Source organism: Miniopterus natalensis, chromosome 17 (assembly GCF_054644295.1).
Source record: "Miniopterus natalensis isolate mMinNat1 chromosome 17, mMinNat1.hap1, whole genome shotgun sequence".
Lineage (NCBI taxonomy): Eukaryota > Metazoa > Chordata > Mammalia > Chiroptera > Miniopteridae > Miniopterus > Miniopterus natalensis.
Genome location: NC_142097.1, coordinates 6832917 through 6849857, shown reverse-complemented (window position 1 = coordinate 6849857; position 16941 = coordinate 6832917). Strand labels below are relative to the sequence as shown.

General features: G+C 46.4%; 1 protein-coding gene across 1 annotated transcript in view; it reads left to right on the top strand.

Annotated features, from left to right (window-relative positions):
• DNAH9 (dynein axonemal heavy chain 9) overlaps positions 1-16941 on the top strand; it is a 295671-nt gene that overhangs the window by 176534 nt on the left and 102196 nt on the right. Inside the window, exons 43-45 of the mRNA XM_087825845.1 lie at positions 769-965; positions 7709-7871; positions 9467-9590. Coding sequence (XP_087681971.1) covers positions 769-965; positions 7709-7871; positions 9467-9590 — 484 coding nt within the window. The remainder of the gene's footprint in view (positions 1-768; positions 966-7708; positions 7872-9466; positions 9591-16941) is intronic.

The window sequence follows — 16941 nt, the reverse complement described above, 5'->3', positions numbered from 1 at the left end:
CATGTCTTCAGTACTTAGAGAGTAGACTGGTGGTGAAGAGATGTGGACTCCACATCTTTTACATTGAGTTGACTAGGTATTAATTAAACATGGTGAGGTTTGTCCTGGAGACAAGAGTTCACAGACAAGAAGCCCAAATCCTTATGAAAGTTTTATAAATAAGAGGCTCTCCTGCAAATGCTTTAAGATGATCAACGCCCTTATAAACGAGCCAGTCGCTAAGGATGGCCGGCCGTTTATTCTTCAGAACCAAGCCCTCGGTGCCGCGCCTATGAAGTCGGGCTTGCATCGCCTAGAGGGCAACGTCACAGGGAGCAGGAGAGGATGTCTCATGATATTGCTGTGGACGGCAGGGCAAGACGTGTTGGAGTGGCTGTGGGAGGCATGAGGCCTCTGGGTCATGCCCTTCACTCAACGCTGGGGAGAGAGCCCCTGCCTAGAGACGTAGCCCCTTCTGACCCCATCTACTCTGCTCAGAAATGGAGCCCGTTCCTTACTGTGCTCGTGCAAAGGGTACCTTCCACCTTCCGCTTTCCATCCTCAGTCCAAAGGGGTAGCAGACATCATCCACGACTTTGTGGAGCTGATACACGAATATTAGCCGCCCACTTTAGAGGGCTTCCCAAAGAAGGGAAGTGTTGGAATCAGCGCCGATATTTAATCTTAGGGGGTGTGCAGAGAGAAAAGGAAAGCAGGCGCCTCCACTCCATGTGGAACCAGAATTGAGGGTCAATAAGGAGGGCCCTTGTCCCTGTATCTCATCTCCAGGACACGGAAGAGACTGCGCAGCAGACGCGAAGCCTGAACATCTTTTGCCACTTTGCACACGGCATCGGGGAGCCCAAGTACATGCCTGTGCAATCATGGGAACTTCTGACCCAGACTCTGGTGGAAGCCTTGGGGAATCACAATGAAGTCAACACAGTGATGGACCTGGTTCTCTTTGAGGACGCCGTGCGCCACGTGTAAGTGTGCTTCTCCTGTTTTCTTCTCTCCGTTGCCTCCTCTCCCCAGGGTCTGCGGTCTCACTTGGGCATTGGAGGACACTGTGACAAAACCGGGAAGGCAGCTGCTGCTGCTTCTGTGGAGGTCAAGACGGCAGCTGGTAGAGCAGCAGCGGCTGTTCCTGCCACCGGCCCTCGGGGGCACCACGGTGCTGAACTCAAGCAGAGCAGGGTTTATTGCTTTGCCTGTCACTTACCGTCCCTGGGCATGAGCACCGTGACACCGTGGGAAACCACACAGCTCAGAACCTGCATCCCCACCCCATACTAGTCCAAGGGCCAGTTTTATAGTGATGAGATTGGAGCTTTTTGTTTAAGTTCTCGTGTATTTCAAAAGTTAAGTATCCTTGCAAGAGCTGCTGCTATCAGATGAGTCCCTGAAGCAGTCGCCGAGCCTCCCTGGTAATGGGTAGTCATGCCAGTGCTCTCCCCACACTGCCTTCACATCCCCACTCTGAGTCCGCTCACCACCCTCCCCCGCTGCCCTAAGTCTTCCACCCTGTCTCCTGGTACTCACGGTCTTCAGCGGACAGAGCTTGAACTTCTCCGAACTGTTCCTTCACTGATAAATTCTGACTGACAGCTGGATACCCGAGTGACCCTGAGTTGAGGAAAGCTGCCTCTCTTCCCCAGCCAGAGCCCCCCGGGGCCGAGAGGGAAGGCAGCACCCCCTTCCCCAACCTCACCCTGCTGGCATAACTGAAACCACGTCTCCTGTGTCCTTCACAAACCCCAGGTTTTTGGGGGCACAAATAATTCGGCTTTCCTACTCACTGCCTCTTCATTATTACCTCTCCTGCTGTCACCTGCCAGCACCCAGTTACTCTCATCACCCACCAGCGACCTTGGTGCTGGGACTGTCCTCCCCTCAGCCCTGCCTTTCTTCATTCCTGGCACCTGAGCAAACCTCGTCTGGCCTTTCCCGGCCCTCTGAGCTCCGGTGGCCTTGGCTTCCATCACCTCAGCCACTCACTCATATCCTGGGACTTCCACCAGGAGGGGACCCACCTGCAGAGTCTCGATTCAGACCTTCCACTCTGACTCGCACGTCCTACCCTTCCTCACACCTGCGCGAGTTTCCATTCCAGCTCTTCTTAAACTTTATCAAGACTTTATTTCATGAAGAAAAGTGAGCTGCTCTCTCAAACTCTTTGTCCCTTCATCTTCTATGTCTTTACTTGCCTCAACCACCACAGACCCAGTCACCCTGGTGCAAGTGGCCCAACTTTCCTGTCGTTGCCTCCATGTGACAAACCCCACTGTCCTCTTACTCCGCACTTGCCCCTAAGCATCTGATGTTACTGAAGAAAAGCCCCCCGCCAGGTTGATTTGGTTTGCTCCAGATATCCAGCCACAAATATCAGATGGGCCCTCGACTTTGCCAGAAGCCCTCCCCCACTAATCTTGCTGACTTCCCTGTCTTGTGACGAGCACCACACAGATTTTTCTTCTTAAGCTTTTAACACCCCTCCTCTCTCTTCATCTGCAGTTAATGAGCACCTCTCTTTATTTCACTGAGATAATGAAAGCGACCAGAAGAGAATTCTCTCATCTTCCTGCCATCAAATCTAACAGCCGATCTGTGTTGCACCCACATCCCACACACAGATACTGACTTTCCTAATATTTCAGTTACTCTTCATATTTGAAGTCAGTCTTTCCACATGTGCACTGGGTCCCAGCTCCTCTCACCTTCTCAGTGACTACTCCTTCCTGCAACTATCCTCTCCTCTCCCCTCCTCTCCCCTTCTCTCTCTCTCTCTCTCCCCCTCTCTCCTTCTTACCCCATCATCACTAATTCATTAATTTCTTGACTATATGCATTAATATAAACATGCCATATTATCATTTGTCAAAAGAATAATCTATTCTTAATTCTTATATCCCTTTTTATCTAGTACCCCATCTCTCTCCTATTTACAACCAAACTCCTCAAAGTATACCTGTCACACCTCATTTCTCATCCCCTCCTCGGGCTACTTATTACCACTTAAACAAAGAAGCTCTTATCAGTATCACCAAATACCTGCCTCTTGCTAAATTCGGTTGTCACTGCTGGGTCCTCCCCTTATGTTATGTGACTGCTCCGCTGCAGTTGTCATGTTAACCACGGTATCTGTTTACATCCATCCATTCACCCAATGCATAGTTATTGGTTAGACGGTCTTAGGCCGAGTTCAGGGGCCTTTGTTTCAGTCACTGCTAGATCCCCAATCCTGGGAACACAGCAGGTGCTCAGTACACATTCTTAGCATATCACGTGAGACATGCGATGCAGAGAAAAGCAGAGGGAAGGAGGACAGGCAGTGCTGGATGGCTGTGGTTTCAAGTGAGGGGGTGAGAAAGGCCTCGCTGAGGAGGCAGCATTTGACATGGCGAGTAACACGGGCGTCACTGTGGGGCTGGCGCACATGCTTTGCTTACATCAGTTCATTTAGTCTTCACAAAACCCCCGAAGAAGTAAGGTCTAACATCACACACCCCAGAAGTCGGTAACAGAGCTCACACTCGTGCAGCCTGGCTCCAGAGTGTTGGCTCTCGGCCCCCACACTAGGCAGGGCGCTTCTCCATGTGCCTTTTGTCTCCCCTGGTCCAGCGGAAGCTCCTTGAGCAGGGACTTGCCCGGCTCCCGCTGAATCCCAGTACCTTGGACAGTGCCGGGTGGGCAGTGAGCAGTGGTTTTAAGGTGTCTGCTCATTGCCCTGCCGGGCGTGGCTCAGCGGCTGAGCATCGGCCTAGGATCCAGGCGATCAGGCTTTGATTCCCGGTCAGGGCACATGTCTGGGTTGTGGGCTCCATCCCCAGTTGGGGGCCTGCAGGAGGCAGCCCATTAATGACTCTCTCATCATTGATGTTTTTAGCTCTCTCTCTCCCTCTCCTTTCCTCTCTCTGAAATCAATAAATATATATTTTTTAAAAATAAATAAATAAAAAATAAAATGTCTGCTCACGAACCTTGTGGAAACCTCAGTGAGCATTCCCCCCTCTTTAAGAGCAACCCAAGCCTGTGTCACAGTCAATGTGGTTTCCAACATGGGTGGTCAAACTGACTAACACCGATTTAGCAATGGAAAAGTAATGACCGCCTTGAGGGGGCAGTTCTGAAGAATAAAGTGTATTTGATGCTTTAAAGTATCACTGTCCCATGCCTTCATCCTCGCACTGCCCTTCCCTCCCCTCCCCTCCCGGAGGCTCCTCGGCCCCCTTTGCAGCTTCTACCAGCCAGGAAGAGCAGAAGCATCTTCCTCGCACACCAGAAAACAGAGCACCACGCAAACACCACAGTGAGAAACACAGATCCCGTGGCCCCTCATCACTGCACACAGTGCCCATGGCAGAGGCGTTTGAACTCACTCCAAGAAGGTCCCACCGTCTGATGTCCAAGGTGGGAACAGAGCAGGCAGAGAAGGGTGACACTGCATGAGCAGGAACTCCCAGGGCCTGTGCTCATTTTCACTGTATTATTGGCTCTCTGTTCTCACCACCTGAGTTCTTAACATTTTTAAAAATATATATCTTTATTGATTTCAGAGAGAGGAAAGGAGAGGGAGAGAGAGAGAGATAGAAACATCAATGATGAGAGAGTCATTGATCGGCTGCCTCCTGCACGCCCCCGACTGGGGATCGAGCCCGCAACCCGGGCATGTGCCCTGACCGGGAATCGAACCCCCATCCTAGGTCGATGCTCAACCGCTGAGCCACGCCCAGCCGGGCTTAACATTCTTTAGTTTGATCCCCCGACCTTTCCTAAGCTCTGCTGCTTTTGCTGTGAACTCGATAACGGGGCCCTGTGGAGTAGTTACGGCACATGTTCTGCAGACAGAGCCAGACCCAGGTTCAGATCCCGGGCCTGCCACTGATTGGCTGTGGTCCTTTGTGGAGGACAGTCGCCCTGCCCATGCCTCAGTCTCCTCTGGGACGCGAGGCCATGACTGCCATGGCGAGGGCTGCTGCTCCCGGCGCGAAGTGCTTTGCACTTAATGAGCCGGCGTCGGCGGTGGCCTCCCCCGCGCCGTTCCCTTCCCTCGGCAGCACCCTTTTGCTCCCCCACTGGCTCCCTCCGTGGCCTCAGCAGAGCCGCCTCTGCTTTGCCTGAGAGCTTTACGCTGATCTTCCCCTGCTTTGGGCTTACCCTCCCTCCAGCCTTTCCTTTTTGTTCACTGCCACATATATTTTTCTGCCTCTTCCTTTCTTTTAGGAAAAAAGGAACCTCAGATGTCCTTCTCTTGCGCCCCTTTTTTGCATACCTTACCAGTTCTCATGTGCGTGTGTGTCACGTGTGTGCTCACGTGTGTGTGTGTGTGCACACGGGTGTGTGTAGTCTTCAATAAGCCAGCTTCCTCCAGCTGTGCAGTGGTACATTTTCAGCTTTTGTTTTTAATCAGAAGTGCAGTAATGAATTAACTTAGGCTGCCTTGGTTTTCAGGCCCAGCAGCCCTTTAGAATATTGATCTTCTTTTTAAATTTTGTAATTTAAATGCAGAGTCCTTTGCCCTCGTCAGAGGTTGTTAATGAATCCCCAGCTGGAGTCTAATGCTGACAGTTGCAGACTTAACCATTCGTCTTTGGAAACTTCATCTCTAGTGATGTATTTTCCATTTAGATGTTGAGCAGCATGCCCCACACTAAGCTGGGCGGACGCCTTCCAGCGTAGAGCTGGGTGTTAGGCGGCCGGAGAACCCAGCTGGACTCCTCATCCTCCATGCTTCCCTCTCTCCTCTGTCAATCCATCTCTGCCCTCTCCTTTTTTAATCAGCAGAGAGGACCTGGGTATCTTAGCACCACAGTCTCTCCTTTTGTCATTGTCGTCGGACACCATCTAATGGAGACAAAGCAGTGGCCCTTGCACCCAGCATGATGACTGATTACGTGCCTACACAGTCATATTTTGTTTTCACCTCAGACCTCGCCCACCAAAACTTCCCTTGAGCCCTTCCTCCAAACCAGGGTTAGCTAGACCCTAAGTTGCTCCACCCCTAATTGCCATGACTTAATTTGAATATGGAATTTCTCATTATAATATCATTAACACAAGACAGGGACACAGGAGTGTAGCCTGTGCGAGTCAATCTCAGATCTATCCTCTGCTTTACTTGGTTGGACTTTACCTGAGTTCTTGTTTTACACTCTTTCAGTCCCAAGACCATTGTCTCTTCCTCCTAATCTTATCCATTTCTCCACAGTGGCTTTGTTACTGCGTCACGTATTCCCACGTCCACTGACTTAACATATTTTCATCCAACTAACCCAATCTAACGTCATCCTCCATTACAACAGATTCACCTTTCGATGCCACCTTTCTGCAGGGCAGTTTTTCAGTATGTATCAAAAGCCATAAAAATTGTCTTACTGTTTGACTTGGCAGTTTTACTCCTAGGAACTTATCCTATGGACATAGAGATATGAGCTAAAAATATTCACACAGTATTATTTGTAACGAGAAAATGTTGGACACAACCTAAATATGCAACAGCAGGCTATTGCAGACAAGGAACTTAGTCTGTATAATGGAATTTTGTCCCACAATTAAAAGGATGGTTTAGCAGATTGCTCGGTAACATCGGAAAATAATCACAGTATATTGCTAAACAAAAAAAATGATTTCAAAACACTGTTCAGTATACAATGTGAACCCAATTTTGAAAATATATGGGCTAGAAATATATTGAGTTTTCAGATGTAATACATGTGTATACACATAAATATATACTTATAAACATACAGATACTAGAAAAAAGTTCAGAAGGACATATAATTAATGTCAATAGTGTTTATGCAAGTTAGAATTGTAGTTTTTCTGTTTTATGCATTTTTACAATGAATAATTACTGTTTTTAAGATGAGAAAAGAAAAGGGAATAGGAGTTATTCTTAGAAAGAGTGTACGTCCCCTGCATAGGCATGTACGTAGTGCCGAAGGGAATTTTAAGGCAAGATGTGTGGTGTACTTGGAGGAGAGGCTGTGAACAGTGCATGGGAGAGTGGCATCTGGGGAGGGGCGGGGGAGTGGGTTCCCCTGGGGGGGGGGGTCTAAGCCCAGGGCCTGGGAATATTTCCCCATTGCTGGGTGAGAATATGGCCACTGAGCATGGTGAGTAGAGCTGCAAAGGGAGGAGTCCAGAAGCCAAGGAAGCGGGTGTCTGTAGGTTGGCATCAGGAATCCGCAAGTACTCGTACAAGAGCACCGGCGTCCAGGAGAGAAGAGAGAGAGCTAGAGCTGTTCAGGGCTCTAGCCTTTAATTTCACTTCTCCTCTCCCAAGAGGAACAAACTGTTCTGTTTGTGCTTGTCCTCTGGCCTTCCCCAGATTTTTTTTCTAATTGTGTGCTTTCTACTTGTCTTTTTCCTGCCCCCTCCTCTTGCCTACAAGCACAGAGAGATGAAGCAAAATGAAGTGGGGAGGGGGCAGAGCCAGGCTTGGCTGGGGAGGGGCTGGAGGGTAATCCCTGGTCCCCTGAGCCTGGCCATCACGGCCGCTCCAACCCTGCTGGCAGCCCTGAGCTACTCCCCCACCGCCGCTAACTCACCAGCGGTGACCTCAGTCCACCCGGTCAAGAAGGTGAGGCCAGGTTTGGGGACAATTTAACTCAAGTGTCCCACAGATGGGCCCACGGTCAGCCTCCAGGGAGGATTCCGGCTCTCCCTCACTGCGCCCGCTCCTCGCAGAGAAAGGGCCTGAAGCCACGCTCTGCTTCCTGCCCCTCAGCTGCCAAATCAATCGCATCCTGGAGTCCCCGCGGGGAAATGCACTGCTCGTGGGCGTGGGTGGGAGCGGCAAGCAGAGTCTGACGAGGCTCGCGGCGTTCATCAGCTCCATGGACGTGTTCCAGATCACGCTGCGCAAAGGCTACCAGATCCCCGACTTCAAGGTAAGAGGCTGGGCGCTGTCCGGGGAGGCTCGCCTTTCTCCAACGACCCACGGCTCCCGCTCGCCAGCTCTTCGGTTCCCTTGCCCAGAACCTTCGCTTAATTGTCCACCCATTTACTTCTCAGACTCTGGGCTGATGAGTTCTCATTAGTCTTAGCCTGAGAACACGGCCTTCCTTCCCAAGTCTGCGGTTGTGAAGCCTCAGCTGCTTGAGCTACATCTGTGCAGCCTTGGCCTTCGCACAAATAGGAAGCACATCTGTATCAAATGCAGCACACGGCTCTCCCGCAGGTCTAGGAGCCTTAAGAGGAATTCTGACAGTCTGTCCAAGTTTTATAAGTAATTCATATTTTTAAAAATGTGTTCAGTAACCACCAGCCACTGGGAGCCTCAGGGACATTTCCTGGTTTCAGACATCAGGCCCTTAGGAGACACCATACAGGCTCTAGAAGGCGGAGAAAAGCTTTCTATGTAGCTTTTAAAAGTCAGTTAGTCCAGCCCCCTCCCCTTTATCCATGGCCACAATAGAGGCACCGTAGGGAGCTGTGATGTAATTTCCATGAGAAGGATGCTCTTGCAGTCCCTGGGAGAATCCTATCCAGCACTGAGCCAGACCTACGGCCAGCCTTCTTAATCTCTCAGCTAGTGATGCTCACTGCTGCTCGGAAACCACAGCTCAGCCTCTCGGTGATTGGCTGAATCAAAGGTCATTCATATACCAGGTTCACATTAAGTCAATCTTTGTCACTTCTAAAAAAGAGAAAACAGCATAGTGCATATGAGAATTATGCATTTACAGAACAGCCTAAGCCTGAGGTTCTCAACCTTGGCTGTATACAGAAGTACCATTCAAATAATGCTGGTGCCTGCATTCCCCCCCCCCCCCCCCCCCCCAGAAATTCTGACTTAACTAGTCTAGGGAGCTGCCTGGGCACCAGAACTTTTCCAGGCACCCCCCAGATGATTCCAATGAGAGTTGAAAAACACTGTCTTTGGTACTTCTGCAAATGCATAGGGTTGAGAACCATTGATCTAAAGGGGAGTTTATTAACTTTAAAGGTGAGTTTACTAGACCATGAAGGGCTACTGTAAGGAACTGTATGAGGCTCTTAGAGAATGAGCTTTGAGTGGTGCAAGAGGCAGAAGACCAAGATTAGGGACTGATGGTTTGGTGCATGGGATGACACTCCAACCAAATGAGCCACGCTGGCCAGGGCCCCAGGTATCTTGCTCTGTCAAGACCAAGAGCAGTCACTTGCCTCCTGGGGCAGGTCATTCACTTGTATGATGATATAAGTCTTCTCTGTCCTTTGGAAAGCTCTTACCTCTTTGCACAAAGCAGGAGCTCTAGAAGCTAATACAGAAGCCATAGTGGTTTTATGAACTACAGATCATCACTATTTAATTTTACTTGCCCACCCCTATTGGGATCGAGGCCTGGGAATGGGCATATTATCCTGTCAGTGCAACATTGAGCTCTTCCCTGCCTCCTGTTGCCATTCTGCTCCCCTGAAAGTAAACAGGGAAATGGCCCCATTCCTAAAGAGTGGGTGGGGATTGCTTGCAAGAGATCTCTGATATTGATTGTTTTTGCAGATGGACCTGGCTAGCCTGTGCCTGAAAGCCGGGGTGAAGAATCTCAGCACAGTGTTTCTCATGACTGATGCCCACGTGGCTGACGAGAAGTTCCTTGTGCTCATCAATGATCTCTTGGCATCTGGTAAGAGACTCTTTGCACTTGAATGTCTGATAAATTCTTGCTGGAGATGGAGTCATTTTGTCCAAGGTCAGAAGAGCTAGGTCATAGAAATGAGGGAGAAAACTGGTACAGTGGAGAACTGGTTCATCAAGGTTTTTCTAAGGTTGATGCTGGGCCTGTTGATCTGGCTTTTTCGTTTACCTATATGGCAAAACAAACAATAATCTTGGGCTCTCTTAGTGGGACTAGATCTGATCCTTGGAAGAAGAGCAGGTTAAAAAAAAAATCTCTTCATGGTTTTCCTTGGTTTTCAAAGAACTTGACAGGGGATGTCAACTGCTTTATGACGCTATGTACGAAAGATGGGACTTCAGTCGAAAGTTCAAATCTTAGCAGTTTTACTGTCCTTATTTATCCTTGCTTATTTAGGACTTCAGGACTGGACTTATGTCAACCATTCTAGAAAAAAATATTTATATGTATGCAAATCCATCCAAGATATATCCAAGAAGACAATATAGTACATAAATTATGCATTTTCAGAAATGTGGTGTGTATTTATATTTATATTTATACTTATATTTATATTTATATTCATTAAAAGGAGAAGAGAGCTTGTCTGTCTCTTCAGCTGAATTCAGCATCTGCAAAACCACCTCTTCATCTGGGTTAAAAAAGTAGTCAGTACACAGATGTTCCTAAATAAAATTTCTGCCTCCAGCTTCCCAGCATTGAAGAAAGTTCATTTGTCCACAGTTCACACCCTGTCCCTTTAACTGAATGGTCTTTAGTGTATAAAGTCCAAGGACCATGATCACAATATACTTGCCCATAGCCTGTCTCATGTCTTACATTCAGCATGACACCTGCCATGCAATCCCCAGGAACTTCACTGCTTCAGAACCACTCTCTGCTTCAAATTGTATGCCCTTGTGCCCAGGCCATTTTCCTCTTATGTCCATGAGGAGCCTCTGGTCCCTGGTCCAGGTCATTCACTAGCAGGCCGTGTGAACAAACTTAGGCTTGTTTCTGAGGAGACCAGAGCTCCAAGTTCCTTGCTATGCTGGCTCCGAGTATCACACTGATCCCACACTCTTCTATCTTTCCCAACCTGCCCTAATTTAGTCTTATACTTAGGAATTTGCCTACTAACTCTTACACCTTTTCTACTCCAATCCAATATATTTTTTCTTTTTCTAAATACTATTTTTTAGCATCCCACTACCTCTACAGCAGTATATCTCCTATTACATTGCCTCACCTTTTATTATTTTACTAAATAATGAGAGAGAGGTCCGATTACCCTCCCACCCTCAAGTTGTGCCCTAAAGTCTAATTTCTAAAACAATGAAAAGGGTAAAATTGTGCTTCCAAAGACTTATAGCTTTGGAAATGCCAGGCATGTTGCCAGCCTCACCCTGTATCTCGACTGGCTCCAATCCAGCCAGGTCACCTTCTCCTAAAATAATGTCTGAGACACAGAAAATGTTATACTTTTACCAATTGAAATTTCATTCCTCACTTAAGTATTTTTAATTTTTCATTTAGGAAAAAACATTTTTTCAAGTTCAAATGAATTTATGAAGCTCTGCCCAGCTAAGACAGTGCACTCCGACAGCTTCAAAGTCATGGTGTTCCAAGCTCATATTTCCCTTTTAAAGCTTCTATATAAAAACAAGACTTACAAACACATTAAAATGGATATAAAATTAAAAGTAATGCTTTTCTCTTCATTTTTCTCCTTTTTTTCTTAACTGCTTTGACAAGGAGAATAGGGCATATCTTTGTTCTAACTTTTTCATGTCAAATAAATTATTTCCGGCTAGAAAGTAACTGACTGCCAATCCAGGCAGAGCTATGGTGATTCCTCAGAACCTCCGCATCCACTAGTCTTTTTATTTTATGGGGCTGTGCAATCGTTTTATTCTTGTATAACACAGTGGAGACTAGGAAGCTATACATTGGGCTACCTTGCCATTAACTCATCCCTCTCTAGTTATCTACAGTGCTGTTCGGTTGAAAATAAAGGTACAGTGAGTGAATTCCGCTTTTTCAACTCTCCTCCAGGAACATCTTCAGTGACCTCATCCTCTCACACCATGAGCTATCTGGTTTCCTCCCACACTTCTTTAGCTCACTGTTTCATCTCTTGGTTTCCTGGCACCATTTCCAAAATCAAGTATTGATGGTAATTCAGCTCATTAATCCCACTTCTGATACCAGTCAAACATTTCAGAACCCGTCATTACATCAGTTGCATCTCAGGGGAGTTACAGAGAGACAGCAAGAAATCCTACACACAAAGTGATTAAACTCCTGGTTTAATTCGCAAAAGGCACATAATTGTATAAGAAGCAAGGTGACCACCAGATCAGAGCAAATGAAGAAATAAAGCATGTCTTTGATCACTTCCCTTGGCTTAATAGAGTCCCTCATGGGGGTCATGGAACTGCTGGCTAAACTAGGAATGAAACGTTTGCCCTTGCTGAATCGCAGATGTTTAATTCTTTACTGTCCTATGTAATAATTCCTGAGGAATATACACTGGCCATCAAAACCAGGTATTTAAAATTTTTTACAAAATTTGTTCTCTCTTCGTTCTTGAACCAAACTCAGCATCAGCAAGGCCCCATGCCCTGCCTTTCTAGGGTAGCACATATACCTCCATCTCTCCAGCATTTCAAAAAACCCATTTACTACAGTCCCAGCGGAGAAGACTTCATCTGTTTGAGGTGTGTTGTCTTTTTCTCTCTTAACCCTAGCAGATTTCATACTTCATTTTACTTTGGGATTTTATGTTGGGACTTTCCTTTTGCTTTTCAAAAGGCTTAATTTTCTCTCCAAAATTAAGATGTCTCTTCAGTGGCCCAACTATGTCACTTTCTATCTATTCCTATATTCAAAACCACTTATTGAGCTCCCATGCCCCAGTCAGCACGTGCTGTGCTCAAAAACAAGTATCCTACTGCCTCTATGTGGCCTGTTGGGATAGTTCATATACAACTGTGTCTCTTCTCTTGTATAGTCAGATGCCTCTCCATCTCTGAACCATACTGGTTTTTTAATATTTGGGTCAAACCCCCTTTTGATATATAGAGCATGAAAAGATCACCTCATCTCCCAGGTGCTTAAGATTAGATCCAAGATTGGCATGTTAGGGGCCTGTGCACATCACATGAAAATGTGGAGTCTGGAAATATTTGTAACAGATGTGGCACTGGATTGTGCTTCTCCCACGAGTACCTGGAAGTGGGTTTCCTGATGGGCCATCTATGCTTTACATAAGCTAAAATCTGGCCCATTTTCCCTGACAGGAAAAAGACAAAGTGTGGGGCAAAAGAGCAGCTGTCAAGCATGCACCAGACCTCCTAAGCATACTTTGTGGCCTCCCTGGATCTGTTCACTAGATGCATCCTCAAACCTCAGTGAAAATTTAAACCAGCACCTGCTTGGCTTTCTAGCTGCCAAACAGAAATTCCAAAAGGATAATGCAAAAAACATGCTTGAATAATCAGCCTTTCCTTTCCTTTATGTGATACTAAATTCCCATCCAAGTTATTTGAGCTCATGTTCTGTACATTTCCCTGCACTGCTAACATCTCGCTCACCACCTACATCCAAGAGTTCATCAGTTGCCACCAATTTTACCCCTTTACCATTTCTGAATCCATGTCTTTTCTTTTCTTTGTTTTTTAAGATTACAACTCACTTTATTATTGAAGGCAAGATCCTCCACCAGCAAAAAAGGTTATGACTTGCTTTATCCCTGTGGTGGCCTTGAATCCATACCTTTTCTCTCATGGCTACCACTGACCTTTCATCTTTGCCTCTCTCCTTACTAGCCTCCTCTCCCCCACTTTCATCCGCACTTTCTCTCCTCTTGAGATGACACTGTGCTGTTTCCTGACCTTCTCACTTACTCACACTGATCCTTTGGAACCTCATGCCCTTCTCCTTCATCTGGATTAACTTCTACCCGTATTACAAGACTGGCCTTGGGTGTCACCTCTCCAGGAAATCTCCACTGACCCACTATCACCCTGAGCAATGAGAAGCATCCCTTCATGTTTCTGTAGCACTCAGTGGTTGCACACACCACCATTGCCTTAAAACACATTGTAAACTCCCAAAAGGCAGAGACCATGTTGTCTGTTGTTGGTTACGTTTCTGTTTTTAAATAACCCAGAGATACAAAATACAAAGATTAAATAACTGCCATCCAGCTTAGGGAATAAAACGATACTGATATAATTAAAACGCTCTGTAGAGACTGTGTTGTTTCCATCATTTATACTGTCAGGGCCTCACGTGTCTCCTGGCCCATAATTTGTATTCACAGTGTACCTGTTAACCTGAGGTGTACACACCATGAGAATGATGTGCTGTCTTATGTACTAGATATTACTATTGAACAGGTATCTTGAGAAGGTTTCCAGCTACAAGGAGAGAGGGACAGGGGTGCTAAGACAGTCGCCACACTCCCTCACTTTTTCTCCCTCAAGACCAGAGAAATGTTTTTGAAAAATGTTAGGCCTAGGTGGGGTCAAAGCCATTAAGCCAGCATGAAGCTAACTGATTCATAGAGACTCTAACCCTCACCTTTGCGCTTTTATCACCAAGCTCCAGCTAACTGAACCATCTTATACTGTTGGGATCTCCTCCCCCCAAATTAGTTGTAGCTCCTGAGAGCCCCAGACTAACACAGAGAATATGATGAGTAGCCTGACTTACCAAATATTGGGACATGTCAATGACCACATAGAGCCCACAAGCATTTGGAGGCAGAAATAGGACTTCCCACCTTTAGGTCTCAGGAGGAATCTTTTCAACTATTTAAATGGCCTCTGCCTGTGTCACCACAAAATCCCCTCTGGCAGTTCAGCTAGTTTCCTGCTCCAGCATGACTACCCACATCACACAATAAGGGATAGAAATATTGCCAGGATAAATTGGGGGAACAAATCTGAAAATGCCAACCTTGCTCCCAATTCAGAGGTGCTTAGCCCCAGATATTCCATCTGGTGACCTTCTTCTTATGGGTCCTTGGGATCTTGCAACAAACACCACCATCCTAAGACCAGGGGGAAAGTCTCTCCATCGCCTGGAGGCTCTCAGCATCTTGACACTAAGGGTTTCACATCACCCAGGGTAAGCAAACTTTCTCTATAAAGACCCAGAAAGGAAATATTTCCAGCTTTGCACACCGTACAGTGTCTGCCACAACTATTCAACTCTCTCACTGTAGTGTGAAAACAGCCAGACAGTACCTAAATGAGCGAATGTTGCCATGGCCAATAAAACTTTATTTATGGACAATAAAATTTAAACTTTGTAGTTTTCATGTGTCATTAAATATTATTATTTTAATTTTTTCAATCATCAAAAATTGCAAACACCTTATTTTGCTTGCAGGCCACAAAAAAAGGAGCAGAGGGCCAGATGTAGCTTGTAGACCATAGTTTGCTTCCTCAATGTCCATGATCTTTTTCATAAAACACCAAATAGTCATAAAACCTACATATTTTAAATAAGAGAAAGGTGAAGAATGCAGATCCATTATTACAAATGATAAGGCCAAAGGGAATCCAGTTTCTCACTGGAGGGCTCTAAGATATTAATAGATGAGTAAATGCAGGTTATAAAGGAGAAGAGAGTACAGGCCACAACAGGCAGCCAGCCCCTTAAGCTAGAGGAGCATGGCTCATGCCAACTCTACCCGAGTGTTTCTCTGTTAAAGACTGCCCTGAACTTACTGAATCCCAACACATGCTAAATATTATTCCATTTTCCTAGCAGTTTTCTCTGACCCCTTTTTATCAAATGAATCTGAAATGGGTTATTCTATTAATGAGATATTTATTTTGACAAGTGATAGCACAGGCTGTTTTATATGCATGCTATGAGATATCTTAATAATGGAAATTAAATCAAGTTCACTCAATTAAGGGGGAAAAAGTAAATGATCATTTTCATGATAATCTTTTTTTTATTTGGACCTTTTAAATGATCAAGTCTAATTACTATAAGACTTTTAGTAAATGCCTGGCTAAATTAGCAGTGTCAAACCACGCAGGCCAGACATTGCGGGAAAGTTAGCATGAGTTTCCTCCAGATACAGTAGTTCAAGGAAGGGCAGCAGCCTCGGGGATGCGGAGAATCGTAGTTCCCGATCACCCTGATGCAGACCCTCTGCAAGCACCGACCCGTGAGGACCTCCCCCAGGTCCACGGGGAAGTAGCAGGGGGAGGGTGGCCCCAGCGGCTGCTGCCGTCTCTAACGTCCCTGTGATGAGAACCTTCCTGTGGTGGTTACGGAGGAAGGAAGAGGCTCAGTGAATGTGGAGACCTTCAGAGAGGAGCTTGTATGTGATTCCAGGTCCACGGAGCTTCGACACCCACGGAAAGCCTCGTACTGGGGAGGTGAGAGAGCCTGACCTATCTCTCAGAATATTCTAGAGTGAACCACACTCACCGTAACATCAGATCCAGCGCTTTCAGATTTTAGCTATAGCAGCTCTACCTTCACTCTTACCTCCCTCAAGCTCGTCTCTCTCATTGAGAAATCTTGTTATTTCATATCAGCCACACAGCTATCTTTATACCTCCCCACCTGCCTCCATTTCTTCAGCTTTCTCCGTTCCCCCCACATTACCATCCCTCCTTCCCAAGGCCAACTCTTCCATCGAGCTAGGAGCCCGGTTTCTGAGCCAGCATTTTAATCTTTCTGCTCTACCTCTCCTTTCCATTTCTGACTCTGCCTCACAGTGTCCACATCCTCACCACCCACATTCACTCTTTTCATTTATGTTTTTCTATGGTTCTTTACAAAATATTTTGGATATACAAAAAGCAATGAAACAGTCACCCATGCAATTGTGAACAAGGCTGCAAAGAAGAAACCTCTGGCGCACATGTGCAAGTTTCCTTACAGTCGGGGCCCAAAACTTAGGTGATGAATTATCTCCTTGTGCATTTCGACCTGACTAAAAAGTGCCGTGGTGCTCTCCAGAGTAGCTGCACAAATTTGCTGTCTGCCCAGTGCCTGTTTCTTCCTAACCTCCCTAACATTTGACATCCCTTATCTGACATTAGTTTTCCCAATGGGTATGAAAGGAAATACCATTGCTGGCCTTCCCGTATTACTGGGACCTTGGAGCACCTTCTCGAGTGTTTAGTGGCTTCTCCTCTTCTGTGACTTGCCCACTTACATGTTTCCTTTTAGCTCTTGGGTTCTTTGTCTTTTTCTTGTGGATGTGTAAGTGTTCCTTATATATTCTGGATACTATCCCTTTTTCTTTACACCGGTTGTAAGTATCTTCTTGAAGCCTGTATTTGACTCTGTCATGCTGCTTTAGGTTATGTTGTAAAACATA